Source organism: Rhopalosiphum padi, chromosome 1 (genome assembly GCF_020882245.1).
Source record: "Rhopalosiphum padi isolate XX-2018 chromosome 1, ASM2088224v1, whole genome shotgun sequence".
In the NCBI taxonomy this organism is placed as follows: domain Eukaryota; kingdom Metazoa; phylum Arthropoda; class Insecta; order Hemiptera; family Aphididae; genus Rhopalosiphum; species Rhopalosiphum padi.
Window position 1 is genome coordinate 8,779,854 of NC_083597.1, and position 17,744 is coordinate 8,797,597.

General features: G+C 25.3%; 2 protein-coding genes across 2 annotated transcripts; one reads left to right on the top strand and one right to left on the bottom strand.

Annotated features, from left to right (window-relative positions):
• Positions 1-1,159: 1,159 nt before the first annotated feature.
• LOC132917541 (uncharacterized) lies at positions 1,160-10,426 on the top strand. Its single transcript, XM_060978323.1, has 7 exons — positions 1,160-1,360; positions 1,445-1,595; positions 5,411-5,465; positions 6,168-6,292; positions 6,970-7,102; positions 7,698-8,044; positions 10,063-10,426. The coding sequence occupies exons 2-7, from the start codon at positions 1,521-1,523 to the stop codon at positions 10,177-10,179; spliced, it is 852 nt and encodes a 283-aa protein (XP_060834306.1). The 5' UTR covers positions 1,160-1,360; positions 1,445-1,520; the 3' UTR covers positions 10,180-10,426.
• A 534-nt stretch (positions 10,427-10,960) lies between these two features.
• On the bottom strand, positions 10,961-15,057 carry LOC132917542 (uncharacterized). Its single transcript, XM_060978324.1, has 5 exons — positions 14,840-15,057; positions 13,204-13,285; positions 12,411-12,547; positions 11,513-11,651; positions 10,961-11,363 (listed from the first exon to the last, which is right to left on the bottom strand). Exons 1-5 carry the CDS (start codon positions 14,909-14,911, stop codon positions 11,110-11,112), a joined length of 684 nt encoding a protein of 227 aa, XP_060834307.1. The 5' UTR covers positions 14,912-15,057; the 3' UTR covers positions 10,961-11,109.
• Positions 15,058-17,744: the final 2,687 nt, after the last annotated feature.

Consider the following 17,744-nt stretch of genomic DNA (forward strand, 5'->3'; position numbering starts at 1 on the left):
AATAATTGTATGCAAATACTAAATAAACTATAAATACAATATAAAATAATGGCAGATCGAAAATAACACAAATAAGTAAAAAAAAAAATCTCACAGTAAATAATTGCATACACAACTTGAGTTTTCAGTAGGAATTTCAAACAAAGTTTATTATTATAATGCAATAATGATTAATCACGTCTTTAAGAATATTATTAATGACTTTTTAGTTTTTAATACCTATTAAACAACAAATATGAACGATTGTGTTTGACATTTTATTGTAAAATTTTAGGCTCTCCTGCAGTCACTATCGGTCGAATTGGGCGTCACATTTTCTGTAAAATATACCCTTCCCTTTTCAGCTAGATTCTAGTACAGTTTTTTTTTAAATTTACAATTATAACAACTGGACTCGACAGTTAACAATTAAATTTATATTATATTAAACAAGAAACAACTCTGATTTATCTATATTTTCAAATTACAAACTATAAACGAAATTAATCTTACATTAAACACTATAAAAACAGTAAATTTTGTCAAACAAAAATTAATTTTAAATTTGACTAAGGTAATATTATTTTAAAGCATTTTCTTGTAAATTATTTTATTTTATTATTTTTTACACATAATTTTGTCAAATAAATATCGTTTAATTATAAAAAAAATAAAATATAATCTTAATTTTTAATATATTTATGAAGCTATATTTTATTAAAATAATAACCTTTAACCTATTATAGATATTTATTGTATGAATATATGTTCATTTTTATTCGAATAATGTTATTGGAAATCTTAATTTTTGAAATTTTCATCAAGTCGTATTTTTTTCATACAATTTTGGGTGATAATTTTGATTTTAAAATCACATCTATGGATATAATCATTATAATCATATTTAAAATTAAATAAGAAAATTGTTAAGTTCAGTTGTTACATATTGTACATTTTGAAGAAAAAAGTAATGACCGAAAAAGGAACCGACCGCTTTAAAATTTTGAGAGTTCGAGACGAGCTTTAGGTTACTTAAAGCTGACTGTATACACAGGTAAATAATACACGTATTAGATTGCACATAATATACCGTCGCACACGTCAAATTCGTTTTATCTTTGACGGAAGGCGCGCGATGTGTAATATGTATAATATTATATAAATATACGTATACTTATAGTGCGCCCGCTCAGAAGTCGCGTATTCGTCACACCAGCTTCATGTAGCTTCATGTTTAAAATTGTATAACATATATTAGGTACCTATATATTATATTATAGTCTTAATCCATTTGTAAAATCGAAATGTTGAAGACGCGCCGCAGCACCGCTCATCAAGGGCTCTAAGAATATCGTCGTAGGCATAATATAATACGACCTAGGTACCTATGCCTACTTTTATCGATACAATAGAAAATTGCAAAACGATAGTATATTTTAAATTAAAATGTAATTATATTATACAGTAATTGTGCAGCCTCCGACGTCAGTATTAGTGTGATCGATTCGTCCAGCTACAGCGACTGCGTTCAATCATCGACTATGACGTCCGCCAAATGTTTTCTGGGCTGCACCAACGTCCGGTACGGTGCCCGGATAATTTCCATATTGGACTTTGTAAGTATATTATATATATATATATATATATGTATTCTACATGTAAACGATTTATAATTTACGTCCGTTTTTTTTTATTATTTTTGATATTCAGAACGACAGATTTTCGGTTTTTACATTGAAATAGTAAAATTAATATTTCTCGACACGCGAAGGTATAAATTTCCTACTCGACACTATGACTTAGGACACGAATAAATAATATGTTCGGCACAAACAATTTTATGTATAATATAATGTCAATGAGCCAATGAACATAATACATCGCAATAAGCATTTAAATTGGATTTATTTATTCACTTGTATAGAGATTTTATCCAAAAGGATAATGATTTATTTTATTTAAAAAAATAAGAGCATGGTTTCACATAATTTTAAATTTTAGAATACCAAAAACAATGAATTCAATTTTTAACTGTTTTAATATTTACCTATCTTAATTACGTAATTAATTGCAGCTCTTCTGTAACGCACATGACGAATCGTCATAATACAAATACATTGATCGTATTCGTAGAATTTGAATGAACATCCAATTGAATATTCCATGAAGTGCTTTTACACTATAAAATATAAACGAAAGTATGTTGTTTAAAAATCAAAGGTTTTAATAACCGTATATTATTATAGCCATATAGGTATCGTAATTTTTATTATTGTCATATATGCACCACCTAAATGATTTAAAAATAAATTTTATTCCCAATATTAATTTATTTAATACCTATATATTTTTATCTAATTATTAGTAAGAAATTGCCATTATGAATATTTTTACTCAATCATTCTCGACATTTTTCCAATAAACACACCTTTTTATTCTATCATATAGAGACTCCACTATAGAAAAACTAAATCGAATTGTAAGACGATCCAAAACGTTAGGAGAAAGATATAAAAGTATGTTTTTTATTTCAACTCTACATTATTTATACCTAACTAAGCTCCTGAATAATTTCAGATTATTGGATTAAAAAAAAAAATTGTTTTTACACTTAATAAAACTATTTTTGTGAATAACCACAATACAAATTTATTTACGAGATTTTAATTTTAGTAGTATTCTGTCGCATGAGATACGAAATATTATTGTATATTATAATGCTATATAATTGTCTACACATTTTGTACAATAATATTTTTAATTTTATTAGTGTTATAACTTATAGGTACTAATAACTACTAAATAGACAATAGGTAAATACACTGTCTACTCTTCATGTCTCATGTATTAGTGATAATAATTAATAATATATCTAACATGAATTAAACATATGTAAAGATAGTTATTTGTTTTATGGATTTATATAAGTAGAGCCGTAGAGGTACCTACCTATAGCTATACCTACCTAATCACTTATTATTATTATAATATACCTAAAAGTATTAAATATATATTTGTATAATTCAATTATAACTCGTTTTCTAAATTTATAAGTTTTTTTATAACTTTTCGAGTACCTTTTGGCTATTTCATCAATTGACTAATGATTAATGATTATAGGTACAATAGCTACATAAAATACATTATTTTAGTGTTATTAAAACAATAAAATTATAGTATTAACACTATTAACTATATTATACCTATGGCAATAATAAAGCTATATAATATTATAAATGATAATACTTTGAAAACGTCACTATGTTGTATAGCTTTATACATAAAACACTCACTATATAAGTGGTTAACATTAAAAGGTTAACCGAACTTCTTTAAACAACAAACGATATGTTTTTAATGGTTTTATTTGATATAAAAAGTCGAAATAAAAAAAAATTTCTCACACTTTAATGGCGCTTTACTAAATGCCTTTGGAGTACTTATAACCTATTTACTATCATGAACTTATTTAAACATCAATTTTTAATCTAAATACAAATTAAATATCAGAGACACGTGATTGTATTATAGAAAAAAGAGAATCATGCGAGGTGATAGAGTTTACAAAATAAAAATGAAAATGTCCATTCATTTTACAAATTATTACCCTAAATCGACAAATTTAACTTTAAATTTGTATATAATATTATGATTTATATTTAATCATGATTAATGGTAAATGATTGACTACTGTATCAAATGTATTTGCTTTACTTTTGTAACGAATCAAAATTATACGATTTTCTGAAAACATACTTAAATGCTAAATAAATAATTTATACATCAGGTCAGTTGAAAATGCCACGCATGTATACGACATTCACGCCATGCCCACTCATATTGAGAGTATAATATAACACCACAAATACATATTATGTGCAATACTGTTTCAATTGAAAAAGGGTGTAAAAGTGTAAACAATATAAAAAAATATATCAATTTATAAAGGTATATATTTTTATATCTTATAACTAATTTCATAATTTAAATGTTTATATGATATATATTATATACCATACATATATAATATTATATAGCGCCTGTTTACTGATATTATTTTCTATGACAATAGTACTGCAATACTGCATACAGAATAGCCGAGATAATAATATTACATTGATAACATAACACGGTGTTCCAATCTAAACAGCATAATATGTAATCACTAATTATATAAGTTGTACGGATTAAACGATAATCGTACATAATAAGCTTATTAACTACAGGTACTTAAACATATTTGAAAAAACATAATTTCCGTGTTATATGTCATATTTTGCTGTCGAAAATAATATATTCGTTTCAGATTTTATACTTTACACTTTCCACTATATGTTATAATCTTTAAAATTAAATATATTGTTAAAAGCCTAAGATTATTTTAATTTATGTTGGAACTCGTTTATTCATTTGTCTTTACTAATCACTAATCGATTTTCATACAATTTCTTTTAAGGATAGGTATTTAAAGTAGATAATGTACTATATATGTGTCAGGAAAGCAGTCAGGATTTTTTTGATAATTTCGTACCAAGCATCACGATTCTAAGGGTAGTTGAGTATAGGTATTTAAAATACTCCTGGATGGGAGAAACATTTTCAAAATTTCACGCGTTGAAATTTCGTGTACTAGGTACCAATCATTTTACATCGAAACTATTTAACCAGTGTCCAGTTCAACTTATCATCATCATCGACTACTCCTTTGTGATAAACATATTTTAATTATCAATAGTGTGTAATATATATTACCAAAACAAAATTTGGGACCCAATTAACGTAATATCTAAGATAATCTGAGGGGGAATAACCCCCAAATTAATGATTTTATTATTTTGTTAAGAGGTCACCACAATCGCATGTTATATGACGTCTCCGTCTTACATACATACAACATAGAAAATTTGCATTCAGCAGAATCCATTTTATGCTGTTAATTTTAATACTAGAATAAATGTACATATCATCAAACTTAAAGGTAATAATATTATCTAGAACATCACAAAGGCTTTTATTGAAATTTTATTTTAAAGCAAGTTATGAGAATTTTAAAATTATAATATTTTACATAGCTATAACTTACTTAAAAATTAAAATATCAATAAAAGCCTACGTAACATCCAGATAATATTTTAACCTTTAAGTTATTAATGATAGGTAAATTCACTTTGACATTAAACTATTGAAGCTAACAAACAACATAAAATGGAATCTACATTTTATTGAACGAAAATTTGTTATGATGTTGTATGCAGAGACAACACATGCGGGTGTGGTATAATTTATGATATACTAATATACAGCTTATTATTATTATTGTTTGTGTATACAAGCGCAATACGAGTAATGATAACGTTTATTTTAATAACATCATAATATAATCTATAATAAATATATTTTAAAATAATAATTGTTATTTTTTATTTTCCAGTGGATTGGTGTGCTACTTTTGATAAAATGCCTTGTGTTGTTAAATCCATTCTACGGTAAGTGCATGGTATAACGGTTATCAATTTACACATCATTATTGACTACCTATTGTACTAATTTCGGTCTTAAACGCTTTCGTTTTCTATCTGTTTAAAGTACTTATAAATTATTTATTATTAATTAATGGCTGATATGCATTCGATATAAGTACATACAAATATTGATTTAAATATTTCAATTTTCACTTAATTAACACTAAGATATTCACTTTGTCACTGTTAATTATTAAAATAATAGATAATATATTAATATTATAATTTACAATAATTATGTATACATCATATACAATTAAGATAGTGAGGTTACTCGATAGCTTATGATTAAAAATAATTCACTGTATAATACTTATCCTATTTTCTATCCAGATCAAACATTTCTATTAGGTACACTATTTTAAATACAAATGTTCTAAAATACAATTAATATAAAAAGAGATTACCTAGAATAAAAATAGAAATTAATTAATTATTTTCACATACAATTTAAATAGGTAAATTTTATAGTGACTGTAAACTATTTAAATTTAATAATAAACAAAAAAAAGCGATTACGTATATTATTATTTTGTACCTACAAATATAATATAGTTGATTCGTAAAATAAGGAGATTCTTAAAATTAAATCAATTTTTTACAAAATGATGTATAAATAAAAGAATAATCAATATTATGTTTACTAATTTGTATATTGTTTTTCAGATGATTTCTACTATTACAACTCACGCACAGAACAAATATTATACGATTTTACCATATTCAGTTATTTGTTTCTAATATCTGTGTTCCTTAACGTGAATTATTATCTGAAGGAATCAACGTATGACGTAAGTACATTTGTATAATAATTTTGTACATCAAATGTTAATTAATTTTAATTTGCACTCAAAATATGACGTAGATGATTATCTGGGATTATGTGCATGATTGTTATTACTATTATTTTTATTTATTTAAAATTTTTAAGAGGATTCTTTTTTTACCTAAATTAATAAAGTCCCTGCCCCAAAAATCTGTATATCAGTCAATAATGTTATTGCTCTACTTACGCCACTTGTACTAACGCCACATATATACATATATTTATTATAATGACCGTATCCTGATTACTGGTAGCATAAAAAGAGCTATATGACAACGATGAACAAATCATAATGGATAACAAAAAATAAACACTGATAAAAATTAATCCTGAGGTAAACTAATTAGTTTCATCTAATAATTAAAAAAATCTTAATAGGTGTATGGTTTTGTCATTATAAAAAATAAATTAATGTATACAAGAATATTTAAAAAATAATATTATCATGAAATCAACATATGTTAAGTCAGGTACCTACCAAATTTAGTAATTTTGTTACCTATTAACAATAAAAATATATTCGCGAGATCGGTTTTCGTAGACACCATAATATGGTTATTGCCTATTATTTTACATTTAGAATTATTTATTTATTTCTAACCTTCTTATAAATTCAAATTGTATTATTAATAATTGTTTTAGCACAAAATTCATAAAATCTATCAGTGGTTAGCGATCAACACGATATTCCTGTCGTTTCATATACTGGCTGTTACTTACATCACGATCAAAACTTACTATCCCATCATACTTTATTATTCAATACCTATATGCAGTAAGTATATAATAATAATAATAATAATAATAATAATACTATGAATTTTATAATATGACGTACAATATCACTGTAGGTAACCAACTCTTTAGTCAAAAGGCACCACTTTTAAAGTTGTATTTGTATTTCATTAAATCGGTGTTACTTAATAAAACGATACAATTTTTTCAATTGTTATCGATAAAAAATAAATATATTTAAAAAGTATAATAGCATTTACGTGATACAGATTTAGATAGAAATATATTAATGTGAACAAGAAGCAATAAGAATTAGTAATTATGTATATAGGTATTACCTAACATGTTCAATATTTGACAAAAAGTATTTTTATCAAAGGAATGAACAATAATAGTTATAAACAGTTATAGTATAAACATCAAACACTCATATTCATAATAATGATACTAATAAATAGTTTTAAAATTACTTACTCGAAATATTGCACAATGCTCATCTTATACCCAAGCATGTGATCACAATATATAATATATATATATTATTATTATTATTATTATACATAGGTACCATTATTAAAATGTAATAGTTTGTTTTAAGTTTTAATCACTATAATCATCTGCTTAAATCCATATAGTCATCCACCTGTGCCAGATATACGTGGTAAAAAGTTTTTACGACGACGAACTGCTCATAATTTCGAGATCGTTACCCACGGCGTCATCGGCTGTCGCGCGCCAAAGTAATGTGGCGGTCTTAAATCAAAACTCGTCCAATGGTTCCGTAAACGTTACGCTTAGCGCTCCGCCTGCACCAAACCCGATTTACCAAGCACAGAGCGCACCACCACCACTACAAGAGCAACAGGAAGCTGGATGGGCACGCTGTAACGGTGCAACGCTTCCAGATCCGGTGGCGACCCCTATCTACCCTCAACTGCATCACGGTCGGAGTGAGCACAATGGCATCGAACAACACTTTCAAGTAAGACACAACAGCGAAATCACTATATCGAAAGAAATCGTTATTATAATATTATGTAGCTTAACTAATAAAATATTTTTATCATTGATTATTTTTATATTATTTAAGTTGCATCTATAAATTGGCTATCCCAAAATTTTGATGTTCCCTAGGTGGTAGCCGGTAGGTACAATGCATGGGTACATATATTATACACATGTCCTTTATGTATATTAAAATATTTAAGGGTATAATATTTCAAATACATTTTCTATTTTTATTTCATGGTTGAAAACGATTATAATATGATTGTAGTAAATTGCACCAAAACTTATCCAAAATATAAACAACATGAGTAATTAGTACAATGAAAATATATGTTATTTTAACCATTTCAGAAAGTAAAAAATATTAATTGTAATTCACACCAAATTCGAATCGATTATTCTTTCGATAGTGGTATAGTACGTACACGTTTCGATAATTTAGTATAATATATTAATATATTGAGATATTATGTAAAGCTAATAACACAAAATATTCTATTTTAAATTCTGGAGCGTTTATTTTACTAACTAGCTATTTCACCGTTCTACGTTACGTTAATATTAATTTAAAATCTGCCTAATAACAGTAATATATAGCAAAACATAGATTAAAAGTATTAAAATGGGACCAATAGAGTGACGGATAAAAGAAAAAATTAATTTTTATATTTATAATTATTAAATCTATGTTAATTTTAATATTTTACAATATTATAAAATAATTTGAAGTTATCTTAGTTTGTTCATATGAATCCTGAGCTTTTTTCATTGATAAGTTTTTTATTTTTCTACAAGTACCTATAATATTCACGTGTAATATTCTATTTATAATTTACATAATCACAGTAGGTGCGTATTATAGAAGTTGACGGAATGACGGATGAAAAAGTGACGGATAATCAGAGTTTCACTGTATAAAATACATATATATATATTATATTATTATATTGTAGAGGACATTTAAAAGAAACTAAAAAAACATCGTTTGTTCGAAAAACATAATATTGGTTTTTATTTTCGTTCCAGAAAAGTATATAATATTACATAAACGGGACGAGACCGTGCTCGTTAGAAAATATTATTTTGTTAACTGTGTTGACGACATCTCGTATGCTATTCGCGTATCGCGCCGAACAACTAGTATAGGTAATAATAACCGCTGAACGCGTAAAAGATAATTTATAATAATTTAAAATAACCTACAGGTTACATTATAATAATTAGTAACAATAAAATAAATATATTATATTTGTAAATTTAAATTTGACAAATTCTGAATATTACATAGATACCTTATTTTGGTGTAAATTACTAACTTTCGATTATATATAAGTATATATAATATATATTAAGTTTATTGCATGCATAATATTATATTTCTTATGGTCAGTGATCAATAATGCGTGTGACTGCAGAATGATGTAATGGAGGAACGAGAGATGTTCCTAAAGTATTATTCCATCATTTAAATCAATAATAATAATTAATTTAATATGTTGTTATATTTTGTATTTTGATCGATATAAAATACAATCCGTATTTTGTGTTTAGTTGATAAAACCATGTTTGCTAGTTTGCTTACCATCATTGCTATAACGCCTATAACATATATGTACTTGTATTTTTTCAATGCTGAAAATATAGGGTATCGAAATCGTACTCAATTCGTTTGTTATCGAAATTAATACCAATGAAATTCAATCGGTTGTTAACTAAATGAACAGTGACATTTAAAACAATGTAAATCAATAAGTGACTAGTAAAAATAAAAGACAACATGCATAGCTGCGGTCTAGTCAATATTGATCAATAATCCAAACCAATTTTTTTTCAGATAATTAATTGGACGATAAAAATACTATTGATTATAATTCCTTGACAATAATTACGATGCTTAATGATTGAAAATTATAATAATAACATTTAGATTTCGTAAAAAACGTATTCGGCAATTACGAGTATGATTTAATCTTGATATTTTTTTAATTTCAGAATTCGATGCCAATGCAAGCTGGGCCCTCTTCTGTAGAGGTGCAATACCCCCAAGAGTATTATAACCCTCCAGCGTACTTACCGCCTTACGATCAACGCTCCGTGAGAAAAATGTAGATTGTCCAAACTTCAAAGCACAAAAGTATAATTATGTATAACATATGTTTAGCGTATATTCGATGATACACTTTTCCGATATCACATATTATTATACTATAAGAGATTGTGTAATATCATCATATAAATAATATTGTGTTCATTTGAAAATACGAATCATTATGAGACTGTACCGCTTATTTTTTTTTTGGAATATTATACTATATATACACTATAACTCATACTCAATATATAAACATTTATTACATGTTTGATGTTTTTATTATAGAGTAAGAATATACAGTTAATCAAATATACAATTATGGCTTACAATATGATAATTTAAAATTTGTACATATATACTATTATAAAATAGATTTAGATATATTATACTTAATAATATTAATAAAATCTAAAACAATAACGAACGTACCTATATGTATTATTTTTAATTCTAACGACATTATTTGTAAGAAATAATCTACATTTATCACTGCGGCTGTAATATCGTACACAATTACGAAACTGTTTTTTAAGACATACTTAAAAATTATATTATTTATTAAAATGTATAAATAAATAACACAAGTATATTTGATACTTTACAACATTTAAAGTATTTCTTATATGTTTATACTAAATAATAAAATGTCATATTTTAAAACAAAATACATAAAAAAAATCATTGAAATTAAAATTTTCAGAAAATTAAAGTTTACTAAATGTACAAAAATAAATAAATAAATAAATAAATAATACTTTGTTACTATTAGAATTTTGATAAATACATCCAATTGTCGGAGTCCAATAGTCCATTCTATACATTAAATATTTAGAACAAGTAATCATCATTGTTTCATAAAGTTTGATTCTTTAACTGCATCATAGAATGGTTATAATAATATAATTAGATATATTCTCGTATAATCCTTATTCGACGTATTCGATGTTCTATACCTGGATGAGCATATAATTGGGCGGCGTGGGCCTTCTATTTGTCCGTTTTCCGAGTATAAAAAGTATCCAGAGAAAGTACGGCATGAGCGCCATGGTCGAATAAACCATTACTAGATGCGAATTTTGACTCGTAAACTGGGCTGAGTGTCGCATAGAACTGAGGTTGATTAAATTAAGAACGGTCGTGTTCTGAAGACGTACCTCGTCGTACAGACATTTGACCACGTATATTTCATAAGCTAAAATCGCTAAATTACGATAGAAAAAAAAATACAAACGAATTATATTAATCTTATTTAAATTGAAATTCATCGGACTACGGAATAGATTGAAAAACATGATATTTAATGTTTATAATGTTGTAGAGAAGTATATAATATTATATATAAGTACGTACCGCCGACTATAATTCCAACCAGTAACACATCGTACTTTTTCGTTATCGTAGTTAATGACGGTATAGTGAAGGAAATCAGAACGAAATAAAAAATCACCACATGTACTTTTAACCATAGCTTGATCGTAAAGACGCTGGGCTGAAAATTATTCATATGTTATTTTTCTTTGTTTTAAATGATAAATCATTATCATAATAAATAATATTATAAAATATGACCATTAATACCATCAGGCAATATAGTTAATCTGTTGGAAAATTACTACACTAAATCTTTCAATATTTAATTTTTTTAAATTTGTTTTAATAGTCACCATTTATGTTATTTAACTAATTAATAATTCATTTAAATTAATTAATTTTTTTATTTTAACATATCAGCTTAAAAATTAATTAAAAACGATTTTTCATGAGATTTTTTTCTTGAAACTTAAACGATAAAATGTGTATTATTATATTTTATTTTTAAACAATTATTGTTATTTTATGATTATTAAAAATATGAATTGTAGGACTTGAAACATTCCTCTATTACATAAATTATAATTGTCTATATACACAATGAAATTTTCAAAATATTTTAATGGATCGTTTAGAATTCATCGTAGACAATTTAGATTTATTATTGAACATAAATATGTAACATATTGATTACTCTATGACGAGGTATACTTGACATTTATGCTATATAGCAGAGTAAACCCAGTTTTTTTAACAACAACCTACATTTTTTGATTTCATAATCAAAAACAAAATTAAATCTTATTTTCTAAAAACGTTAAAATTACTTAAATATCTATTAGGTATATAGACCAACACAATTATTATTCTGGTTCAGATTATATAATAACACAATCAGTCATTAAAACATTGTAAAAAAAAAAATCATTTGATTTACTTTAGATTTGAATCTGAATTTATGATTAACAAAAATCATTGATATCATCAACACCAATAAACACGCAGAAAGCAATAAGTACATTTTTTCTGATGTATTCATGTTTTCAAAGAATAGCATCAAATTGTTCTTGAAATCTAAACAAAATAAATGTTGACCATTAATACTATACCTACTTGTTATGGTTGCTTTAATATTATTATATCTATATTATCATTATGTTCTTAAGTGACATACTTTTATAATTACTGCGTTCTCATGAATTAGTACTATATGAGTGTATAAGATTTTTAATTTTGTCGCATTGATGAAATCTTCGAAATTTAAAAATAATTAATTATACAATAAATACTCATGTGTAGGCTTAGGTGTTTATAGAGCATAGGTTATAATTAAACTGCACTCGTAGGACTTTAGAATACACAAATAATCGATAGAAAAACAATATTTGTGAAGCTTACATCAACACGAAAACATGAATAAAATATTTAAAAAAAATCGACGATCATTTTAAGCGTTTGTGACTGTTTATAATAATGAAGCGATACGTAATTATTATTTTATTATGATGTTTTTATAATTGTTTGATAATATTAAATTACACTATTACATTTCCATATTATGAAATATAGGTTTTATAGTGTGGTCGGCGTCAAAGATTATTATTAAATTCGTACACAAGTACGCACTGCAATACATATAATATATAATAATTATAATATATTAATAATAATAATATAATATAAATTCAATTATATCTTCATGTTTGTACTTAATAATATTATATACTAACCTGTGCTCCATTGTAGGTTGTAGTTCTGAAAATATTGTCTACCGTAATATGCATAGATGTAACAGATACTGTAACACACACACTGAAAATAAATAAGTCAAATGTTAACAGCAACTATACATTAGTTACCCATCATTATATCAATAAAATACGACTATTAGTGTATTTTAATAATTATATAGTGTTAATTTAGATGTGTTAAATACTTAAATGTTCTGTTGGAATTTTGGGTAAATATTTTTTTTTGGTAATTGTTTTTGCGACAGTGTATCATATTATTTATAACCATTATATAAATGTTGAGAGTATGTTATGACTTTGCGAGTATAAAAACTTTAATACTTTTTAAAAAATATTTAAAATTTTCATATAAGCCGTATAATTTTATATGTATAGCGTGTCATGTATTTCCTAACACATGAAATTGAAAAGTCTTTACCTTGTGAAATGTATTAATAAAATATTTATGCATCAAGCTGAAATTTAATAGAGGTATACCTATGCATTATACTTAGATAGTTAGATAGTATAATTTTAAATAAATAACTGAAAATAATTTTATTGTACGTCCTATCGGTTTTCTTCAAGTGTTATAAATTATGACAAATACTTATTATGTATATTTTTTTGCATATATTTGAGTATATTGTATAAGAATAATGATATTACGGTACTAAAATCATTATACAATGCCTACGTTTTAAACAAAATATTTATATGACTATATATTATCATCTACTCGTCAATTATTACGAAAACCGTTTTCTGTTAATCCTGAGTCCAGACCATATTATGTGGATACAATAATTTTATTGTATACTCAATTTAAAATGAATTAATATGATTTGTACTATTAAAAAAATTAAGCAGTTTATTGCTGCTATTATTTTAATTTTTTTATGCCACGTAAAATATTTAAAACATAAATGTATTAAAATAATTGTATTAACCAAATTATACTATTATTATATTAATGTGACACTGAATTCTCATCTCTGTCGCAGCTTTGACCAACATTATTGATGTATGTATTTTAATTTAATATATATAGGTAAGAACTATTATAGTAACGAATTCCAGTAAACAATTTATATTTTTTTTTATTGTTCTTAACATTAATGACAATGGTCATTAGTTACAATCTACAATAATTACAATGTTTTGTTACTTACAATTTTTTTTTTTTTTTAATTTGATTGTACAATTTGGTTTTGTTTATAAACTTGTTTAGAATACCTAGGTATTTAACTATGTTTACAGAATAATGCATTTTTTTAGCAAAACTATTTTAATATTTATTGAAATATTTTACATAGTCGATGCTCGCATAAATCATAATAAATACGACTAAACATATGTTTTCAATATAAACTGATAAACTTATAATATCCTAATAAAAAATAGCATTCAAATTTTGTTTCGAGGATGATATTATAGTAGTTAATAATTAATACGTAATAATAATACTGTAGTATACACTATGTAGTATGTAATATGTATATACAAATATACAATCTTATAATCAAATATAATATAAAAGGCAAAAGCATACACTATTATGATTAACGTATTTTTTTAAATGAATTATATATATTAGAGATCAGCTATACTTGTTCATATACTATATATAACTTACGTTGTTCAAAAGAGCGAAGCTTCTGGATGCATCGCACAAATATGTTAGCGAATCATCCTCCATCAAGTCCATAACAATAATTTTTTTTCGATTTTTTTAAATATATTATTTATTATTATTGTGATATACATGAAAGTTCATGTATTTATACAATAAAACATCTTTAAAAATATAGTGGTTTTATTGCCTTAAAAATCGACTAGTCGTCGACGATTACATTCTGCGGCAACACTTGCGGAGTATCAACTATCGATCGATCTATTACGACGGGCTGCAGTTTGAATGATGCCCTGCAGTACGGATGTTTATCGCACGACACTGCGACTGCGGCGTTCGGTGGATAAAAACCTAAATATTATAATAATTATTATAGTTATAATAAATTACGATAATAAAAACAATTATGATTATGATAATATGTGATTGATATATTATATATTTATATTATAGTCTTGTAGAGACGGGCACGTGTTAAATCTAATCGGTTTTTCACACTGAGGCGTATTAGGTATAACACTGTAATTAGTATAATTTGACTTGATATTTGACCGCAATAATCCTCATCCAAAGGCTGAGTTTAAGAAAATCACGGAGACTTAAAGCATCAGGCTGTAGAATAATCTGCAAGGTTTTTAAAATTAGTATTTTTTTAAATTTGTTAAAAAAAAATTACAAATCAAATAGATAAACATACATTTCAATTGATTTTGATTTTATTTATTAATTAGGTATATAATATATATTGGTTTAACACAATAAAATGTATGTGATTATTATGTGTCAATTATTACCTTTTGAATCAGTAAAAATGCTTCGATTTTCGACTAGGAGATCTTTAGTAGAAAATTATATCTTTTATTGATATTTTGTAGAGTCAAAAGTTATTTTAAGTTAACAACTCAAAGTAGATACTAGATACCTATATTTTACAAAATAATCGGGAGTATAAGTTAACAGCTATAAGTACTTATACAAAACAAAAATTAAAAAAATAAATTTAGCGTGCTACTTAATATTTTCTCTATTACACAGAAAAACATTGAATCATAATATCTTTATACACCTATAGATAGAACTATAATGATTTTATGCGTCTACTGTGGTAGTGTAACTTTTGAACGATTGACCATTTTCAATAAAAGTTATATCAATAGATTCATTGAGACTCGTAAAGTATTATAGTTTATTATTTAAACTCTTATAGGTTGCTGTAGGGTGCCTCACAAAAATCTAATTTTTTTTGTTTATTTAAAATGTAAATGATTGTCATTGCCCATTGGTAACAAATTATATATTATATATATTTATATTATTATTATAATTATTAGCACAAAAAATATGATATTATACAAAAAAAATAAGTGTATTTAATAAACAAATCTTAAAATAAAATACTAATGAACACAATTACCATGATTACCTTTAGGTACAACTTTCAATTATAAATTACTTCCTTAGTTCTGGACATATATTTTTATGTGTGAAATCATAAAATTATTCATTGTAATAATTACCGTGTTTGTATTTTGTACAAAATACCTAATCTAACCTTCTTCAACTGAAGAAACAGAAGTCGTGGAGAGATAGACTAATTTTAGTTCGCATGAAGTTGGTTAATACAGATATTATAATATGTAGGTATTTTTAAAATGTTGTGTCAACAAGGTTGCTGTATGATAACGTAATTATTATATTATTTGTCGATTGCTATAGGGGAAAATTTAGGAAAAATCTGAGTACGAGAATAAAAATCGTAGATCTTGTTCATTTTTTTGTAGCTATACTAACGAAATAATCATTATATAATTCGTCTGTCACCGATATGTATGTAAAACATAATCGGACATTTCGAGATAAGGTGGTAAGAGCATTGCGCTCTATCTGAAATTGTGGTTGGCAGTGAGACAATCGTATGACACCGCCAGAGCGCGATGTGCAGACCAGTTACAGAACTAGTGTGTATTAATTTATATAATATGTTAGGAAGTTCGTGGTAATCGACGTCTACCAGCCGTGCGACGGGCTAAAATATAACAAATAGAGTATAGCAAAATATGTTCCTTACACGTTAGTACGCTAAAATCATTTTACTATTTTTTTTTATAGATCTATTGAGCCTACTGGTTACAACGATCAAGATCAGTTTCGACGATATTGATTTACCCGTACCCCATAGTGACGGAGGCGAACTGGATATGTATGAGGCCAGCGGCAATTTTTTTCACTTGAGGTCATGATTAATGGTGATTTCAGAAACATGTTATGAAATGGGACAGGGCGTATAATAAAAAGAAAATTGGAAGAGATACAACAATAAAAGGAAAAAGTAACTTTAAATACACAACTGAACACAAGGTTAAATTAATTAAATATCTATGTATATTTTTCGAAAACATTTTTGTTGCATTTTTCAATTTCTCATCCAAAACTTAATTGTTTTTAATTTTTTTCATTGAATTAAATTAAATTCTAGTAATTCTACCAAATATTAATTGTTATATTCTACTTTATATATTTTTAATATTACCTACTTACCTATTAGATATTAAGTATTGACAGTATTGTTATTATTGTTATTAAGTACTTATTAAATAATGTTTTTCTATTTAACGAATTATATAGATAATTATTTTGATCATGTTATAAATATTTTATTATTTTAAAATTAAGTATTCTGTTAAAAAAGGTTAAGTTAAGCTTTTTATTTTTTTTAAATGTTTAGGTTTATTATTAAAATAAATATTATGTAACAAATCGATTCTAATAACGTACTTGAATTTAATTGTACATTGAATTTGCATAGCTGTTACAGCCCAAAAGTTGAGTTGACTTGGAACACGTATTTTTTAAAAGCTATTATATTTTATTAAATGCGATAATATATGTATTTTTTAAAGCCCAGTAC